Raw genomic sequence first — 7,491 nt, 5'->3', positions numbered from 1 at the left:
CGCTTGATATTTGGGGAAATCGACAGCGCATTTGGAGTATGCATTTGAAGTACACTTCAAATTGGGACAGCCGTCGTCATGTGGCGGTGACGTAACCGCACTTAAACTGCGTACTTCAAGCGTGCAGACCCTTAATTGGGACACAACCACTGTGTCTGTATTGCTTCGTTCTGGAGAGGCTGTGGCAGCTGCATGGAGCGACGCCGCCGCAGACGCCGCTTCTTCCTAGGAGCAGCCATGACCACGGCGGTATTAACGGCGGGGACCGACTCTTCCTCCTCCGCCCACCTCCTCGCCGGGCTAGCGGCCAGAGAAGAGAAGTCCTCACGAGGGGGTGAAGGTGAGCGGCTGGTCCGAGGCGGGAAGGAACAAGGGCTTCGATCGGAGCTCTTCCTCCCGATAAGCCCGTAAAACCAGTTGCCGCTCTTCCACACCGAAGTCTATGGCTTCCGTCATCTCTGTGCGCCGCGCTGTGCGGCTAGCCTGTGGCAAAGACGCAGAAGCTGGTGAAACGTGAGCCGATGGCGGGTCGGTGGTGAGACTCAGCATTCCGACTCCGACCGCCTCCGGTTCACGAGGCAGAAATGACGACTCCCGCTCATTGGGCGGGGTCACGGGTGCTGAGGCTGCATTCAATACCCTCTGGGCCAGCGCACGGGCCCGAAGCTCCTCCTTAACCCTTTAGAGCCGATCGGAGCGGGCACGCTCTATTTTGCGTAACTATTTTTAAATCCCGGTAGCACTGCAACCACGTAAGCTAGCGCAAAATATTCTTTTGCATATGAAACCGGAGGAGTTGTACTTACATCTTATGCCATCAGCTTGTCCTCGGTCACGGTTTCCTTCCACATAAAGCTTTGCAAAAACTGCATAAAAAGCGCTTGCAGGAACAAAAACATAATATTCCAGAAACACGCTTTGCCGATCCAATCAGCTGTTCATAACACTTCCTACGTTGGAATAGATGTCAGCGCGAACTTTTGCATTTCCGCCATTACCTGCCCGAAACCGGAAGTGACGTCATTTTCGCGGAAATGTAGTCTTTTTTACCATCAGGGCCTCAGGGCCTATACTGGTCTTTTTAAAAGTTATCTTTGACTTTATGACTTTCTGTGTCGTTTCTGGGATGCTTAGGACTCATATTGCACTGCTGGAAATAGTTTATTTTGATGCATATGCTGCTTTTTTGCAAATTTGCAGTATAATATTTATTTTCGTTTTTCCTGCAGTGTATAAAAATTGGTGTATTTCAAAAATAAAACTATGAAAACACTCAAAATAAATTTCCTGTGGTGGGAAACTATTTTGTGCAACTTTTTTGTATTTACAGTTTTGAGGGATAAGCCTCTTAAATTTCCGTAACTACAAATATATGTTAAAAAAGCAAAAACGATTTTCAATTTTTTTTGTAGTTTATTGCACTTTTTTGCAATTTATGTAATTACTATGCACTTAATGAATACATATTATTAAAATCTGGGCTATAATGGTTGTATTGATGTATAGCAACTTGAAATGCTCCCAAAAATGGCTCCACAGCATGTAAAAATATAATATAAGCTCTGGCGGACTTGGTTCTATGGTAGGTCTTAAAGGGTTAAGGGGGCCCAGAGAGTCAAACATCTCAATAAGCTGAGGAAACTGGTGGAGGTGCGGCTCTCTCCGGAGTATGGCGTCTATGGTCGCCAATCCAGTGGACACTACTTTAGGGTCCGCGCACCCGCAGATGCGTGTCATGATCCGGCTGATTCGCTGCAGCTCCTCCCCAATCCCATCCGTACTGTCCGCTGGGTCCATACCGGTTTGCGTCGTACTGTCACGGCCAGCGGGGGCAGACCGTGTGGAGGGTGTGTGTGGTGGACCCAGGCGCAAACACAGTCGAGGAGACGGGAGTGAACTTAAACTGAAAGTGAGCCTTTATTTGGGCTGATGCAGAGGGGAGTGGACAAAACATAACAGGGACACAGGGACAGAGACTGCAACTAACCAAAAACCTAAACTGGAAAAACACTAACCTGACTGAAAGGAATAACTATGATCACTGTGAACAGAATGCTGTGCAGATGCATGGAAACTGTGAACCAAATGGCGTGACAAAACAGACATGAACATGACCTGCACGGAACCTCATCGTGCGGCTGCATGAAAAACAACATAAACTAAATGGGAAACGTGAACTGCACAGAATCTTGAAAAACACTTAACTTGACCAGAGGGGAGGTACACAGACGACGCGATGACGAGCAAAGGAAGACTGAGGACTTAAATACACACATGAGGTGATCAGGGAAAGTGGAGACACATGAGAACACAGCTGACTAGAATGAAACATAATGACAATACAGGGGAGAGTAACACTAACTACAATGAACAAAGAACACCAGACTCTTCCAAAATAAAACAGGAAGCACGGAGACATAGACATGGAGATAAAACATGACATGAACTTAACATAACTGTATAGACATGAAACATGACACGTAGACGCAGGAACCAGGGAGACTGAGTACAGGTGGAGATGACAAAAACAACTAAGAAATAAGGACTAAACAGCAACCTAGAAATTAACTAGATCGAAAATGAATACAAAAATACATAAAACTCAAACACTGGGTCACACGACCCAGTACCGTGATAGTGTATACCTTATTAGGAGAGATGAGATCAAAATGTTTCCAAACAGGGGAAAATCTTCTTTTCCTTGCTGGTTCCATTGAAGAAGAAATGCTCAAGTAACTATGTAACATGCACATAATCCAATTCCACAACACAATGTGATGGGGGAATCAGCTGTGTTTTGCTGCCCATTTTATTTCGAATCTGGTGCGAACCGGCCTACCAGTTCCTGAATCAGTCACATGGTATGGACTGCCTTGAACGTCACATACGTAATCAAAGCAAGCCTCGCTACGCGCTTCACAAAAACTCCCCCGAGATTACCCGACACACGCTTCAAAGCTTTGACACACAGGACATATCACTACTCCCTGTTTGAGTCCTGCTCTTGGGCCCACCTGGCCTGCCTGTCACACAGCCTATCATGACAGAACAGCGCGACCACTGCATGGACCCCGCAGCACTCGCCCTGTCTGATGAGCTTCGGAAGGACATCATTTAATGAATAAGTTATGTGATCTGTGGCTGGATCATCCAGAGGAGGAGTTCCAGCGTGCTGTAGTCAACCGGCTACAACGAATGGTTTCCGGTCTTCCCTGGCTTCTGGACTTTCTTCACCCTTCATTTTTTTCTAAATGAGCTTCACCTTCACCCCCCAGCTGCTACCGCTTGCCTAGCCAGCTCGGCAAAGGATGTGCTCCCCAGCCCACCAGACTTGGAGTTGCCCAGCCCAGCGGAGCCATCACCGAGGCGGAAGCGACGGCCGCACCACCGGCGCGTCACCCCACAGCCGGACTTCAGGATATCAAAGCATTGGACCTTGGGACTGTTTACTCTGGGACTATGTTTTTTATGTCAGCTGCCCAGCCTGAAGCTCAATTAGCTGCCCAGCCAGAAGCTCAGTTAACTGCCCTCAGTTCAGTCAGCAGCCCAGCTGCTCTCAGTTCAGTCAGCAGCCCAACTGCCCTCAATTTTAGTCAGCAGCCCAGCTGACCTCAGTTCAGTCTTCTACTTCACCACCTGATTTACAACCATCACTACTGCCTTCAGCTCTGGTTGCAGGTCAAACATTAGCTCCAGCAGCTTTTCAGCCATTACCTTCACCTGCTCCACCGGTACTGCAAGCTATGTCTATACAACCTGTAAAGAACTGTTTTTCAACCACTAATTATAAGCAGAGAGACGCACATATTAAGACTTTTGTTGTTCCTCAAGACCTGGCCTACTTAGCGGCGGTTACCCTTTCCAGGGCCTCCCCAGAGAATGAGTTTCAGTCCACAGCGAACTCTGGACCCCTGAAAACGAAGAAGCCAGCGCAACTGTTTTTCCTGGGAGCTCAACCAGGCTGTCTCAGCGATTTGTCCCTGCTGAGAGCTCAGGGGAGTTAACTCTGCCACCTCTGTTCTATGCTGGAAGCTCTAGTGAGCTCATTTGACCAGCTAAGGACTGCATCCTGCTGTTACTGCCTGAGCAGAGCCACTGTCCTGCAGAGCTCCAACCAGCTTCTTCTTTGGCAGAGGATTCTGCGCCTGCTGGTTCCATCTCGTCTCTGCCAGAGGTTTCTGTGCCTGCTGGTTCCGTCTTGTCACTGCCAGAGGTCTCCGTGTCTGCTGGTCCTGAGCCTGCCTCCGTTGGAGTGTCCGAGGGGCCCGTTCAGCAGCCTGCCTCCACTGGAGGGTCCGAGGGGCCCGTTCAGCACCCTTCCTCCACTGAAGGTTCCGAGGGGCACGTTCAGCCACATATCTCCGCTGGAGGGTCTGAGGGGCTTTTTCAGCCATCTTCAGTCTACGCTGGAGGGTCCGAGGGATCCATCCAGCCTGCAGGGCCACCACCTGCTCAATCATTTGCGGCTGCCGTGCCTCGTCTGGCCCTGTGGTTGCCATGCCACTGCCTTGTCAGGCTCAGAGTTGGAGGCCACCTTCCAGGCCTCTGACTGGACTTCTTCACCAGCACAGATGGCCTTCGGACCTGTTTTGTCACAGGTGCTTCCTTCTCCGCAGATGGCCTCAAGATCTATTTCGTCGCTGCATTCCCCATTCCCTGCTGTCGGCCTCTGGACCTGTTCGTCGCCGCTGCTACCTTCCCTGCAGTCGGTTTGGTTAGCTATTCACACAGCTACACTGTGAGGTCAACAAATGGACTGTAATGCCACCTACCTACACACACGCACACATACACACATACAATATACTCCCTAGATATACACACTGCCTAATTTAACCATCCCATTCTGCGAAAGGACTGCTGCTATCTACAAGAACAAATGTGACTTGAGTTTGTGTTAGAACTTAGATTTTATGTTATTTATCCATAACTGTTGTTGCAATTCATTACTGCGTTTTTTACTGCTCTTTTTTTAAACGTATTCTTTTTAAACTGTATTTAATGTTTTAACTGTATTGTATTGTTTATTGCACCGTAGAGGCTGGTGAGAAACAGTTTTTCATTTCAGGCTGGGTAACACCATACAAAATGACAATAAACTTCTTGACTCTTTGAGTCTGAGTCTAATGATTAGCTAACTACGTTGGTGTGGCGGTACGCAGCATGTGGTGCCGTGCAGGGAAGGCATGGCATCTGCAATCATGCCCCGCCAACTTAACTTGACTGTTTTTTAATTATTTTTTAAATGCTGATAAAATTTACATTACACAGAAGGAAAACCGAGATATTGTCAATCAAAACATCATGTCTCCAGTGTTTTTGAAGTTGTTTGTTCACATGGAGGGTTTAATGAGATCCATTGAGGTTAAGGCAGTGTCCAGCTCAAATAAATTAGTCTCAAAGTGGCTGTATTTTGAGGAAACCCTCACAGTGTGACTTCTATATCCATCCTGCTTTAGTGACCATTTATTTTTATGGACCAAATGAATGATAAATTTAATGTGACATATATAACTTTTGGTGGGCATGTTGAATTGAACAAATACAGATTTCTGTATTTTGCCATCATGTTTACAGCATATATTCTAATACTTTGCAGCAATTCAACTATATTGTGTCTCATATGGATCAAGAAAAACCTGCATGAGCCTATGTATATTTTTATTGCAGGGTTGTTACTGAACTCAGTTATGTTTAGCACTAATATCTACCCAGAACTTTTGATTGACTTTTTATCAGACAAGCAGATCACAACTCATTCACTATGCAGCTTTCAAGCATTTATTTATTATTCTCTAACAGGATCAGAGTTCTTTCTATTAGCAGCTATGGCATATGACAGGTATGTGTCTATATGCAAACCCCTGCAATATACAACCATCATGAAAAAAACAACTATCATAGTTTTACTAGGGTTAGCTTGGCTTCTGCCTGCTTGTCAGCTTGTGCCATCAGTTGTAATGAGTCAGAGTTATAAAATTTGCAGTTTTACTTTGAATGGAATCTTTTGTAATAATGCAATTTCCAAGCTTTACTGTGACACCTCAAGAACAACATATATCATATATGGTGTGTTTATTTTACTTAACACCGTATTTCTTCCTTTGCTTTTTATACTTTTTACTTACACAAAAATATTTATAATATGCTATCGGAGCTGCAGGGAGGTCAGGAAAAAAGCTGCACAGACTTGTTTACCTCACCTGCTTGTATTAGTCAGCTTTTCAGGTTTGTGTTCATATGATATAATTGTAGCTCGACTAGAAATGAATTTGCCAAAAGTTGCACGTTTTATATTGACCTTACAAGTAGTTTTATATCATCCTCTTTTTAATCCAATTGTTTATGGACTGAAAATGAAAGAAATCTCTAAACACCTCACGAAATTGTTCTGTGAAGGAAAACTCAACATCTGGCAAAGCTCATGTTGAAAGGGTGTAATGTAGATGTGATGTTTAATTTAACTGTTGTGTTCATGTGTGTATTATGTTTCACAATATAGAAGTTGTCTTTTCTCTGTCTGAGATATATATTATAGAAATCTATTATTTTTGCATAGTATATGTATAATATATATTTAAGATAGAGATTGTATTTGTTTGGGAGGGGGAATTATTGTTTTTAGTGTATTTGTTATTCAGATTTCTTTAAATATACTATACTGCTATTTACATACAATACACACTCTCACTAAGGGATATGTTTCCAATATCATTTTTGTTGAACACAAAAAACAAACAATAACTTGAATAATGACGCACATAATCCACATGGACTTTATGCCGTGCTATTGTGATAACATATAAACAATTATAAGATATTATCTGGGCTTTTCTCCTTACTATGAAATATAAACCACCTTAAGGGATCACTGTTGTTCTGTTTTCTTAAATGCATTTTCAATTCATTTGTTTGCTGTTGTTTTGTTTGTTTGCTCATGTTATTTATTCTTAACTTAATACTGTGTTGCTGTTAAGTTGTAAATTCAAGTTGTTAGTTTTCCTGTCTGTGTCAATAATAAAGAATAATAGCATCTTAGCAAAGAGTTGGCATTTCAGAAAGAATGAAAAGAAGAACACATTCAGTGTATCCCAATGAAGCTTTCATTATGTAAAGTTAAGGGCATTATCACAAAAACAAAACATTGGAATGGAGATGGAGACCTCTAAGGTCACCTAATAGATGTTAATTTGGTTTTGTATTTGTGTTTCAGTTTGTACAGAAAAGGTTTTTTGATATAGCAGCAGAAATACTGTGGAAAAGGAGTTGAAGTGAATAGCCCAAAAGGAGGGCCACCAAAAGAGCTCCCCTGGTATACAGTGTTCTTGTAGGACTGTAACATTCTATGTTTGTTTTTCCAAGTTTATGAAAGAAAAACACAAAGGAGCAGAGAGCAGAAAGTTCCCAAGCACGGCCTTCAGGTGGTATGGAGGGAAAGGTAACCCTGTTGGCCAATCAGACAAGCAAAGCTATTTAGTTTGTTTGGCCAGT

General features: G+C 43.9%; 1 protein-coding gene across 1 annotated transcript; it reads left to right on the top strand.

Moving 5' to 3' along the window:
• Positions 1-5,474: 5,474 nt before the first annotated feature.
• On the top strand, positions 5,475-6,431 carry LOC146615753 (olfactory receptor 10J5-like). Its single transcript, XM_085373742.1, has one exon. The coding sequence runs from the start codon at positions 5,475-5,477 to the stop codon at positions 6,429-6,431; it is 957 nt and encodes a 318-aa protein (XP_085229868.1).
• Positions 6,432-7,491: the final 1,060 nt, after the last annotated feature.

The sequence above is a fragment of the Diplotaxodon limnothrissa genome, linkage group LG16 (genome assembly GCF_057381915.1).
Source record: "Diplotaxodon limnothrissa isolate DT_005_m linkage group LG16, D_limnothrissa_male_GT1.1, whole genome shotgun sequence".
Taxonomy (NCBI): Eukaryota; Metazoa; Chordata; class Actinopteri; order Cichliformes; family Cichlidae; genus Diplotaxodon; species Diplotaxodon limnothrissa.
The sequence above is the reverse complement of the archived record's forward strand: the minus strand, read 5'-3'. Positions and strand labels throughout refer to the sequence as shown.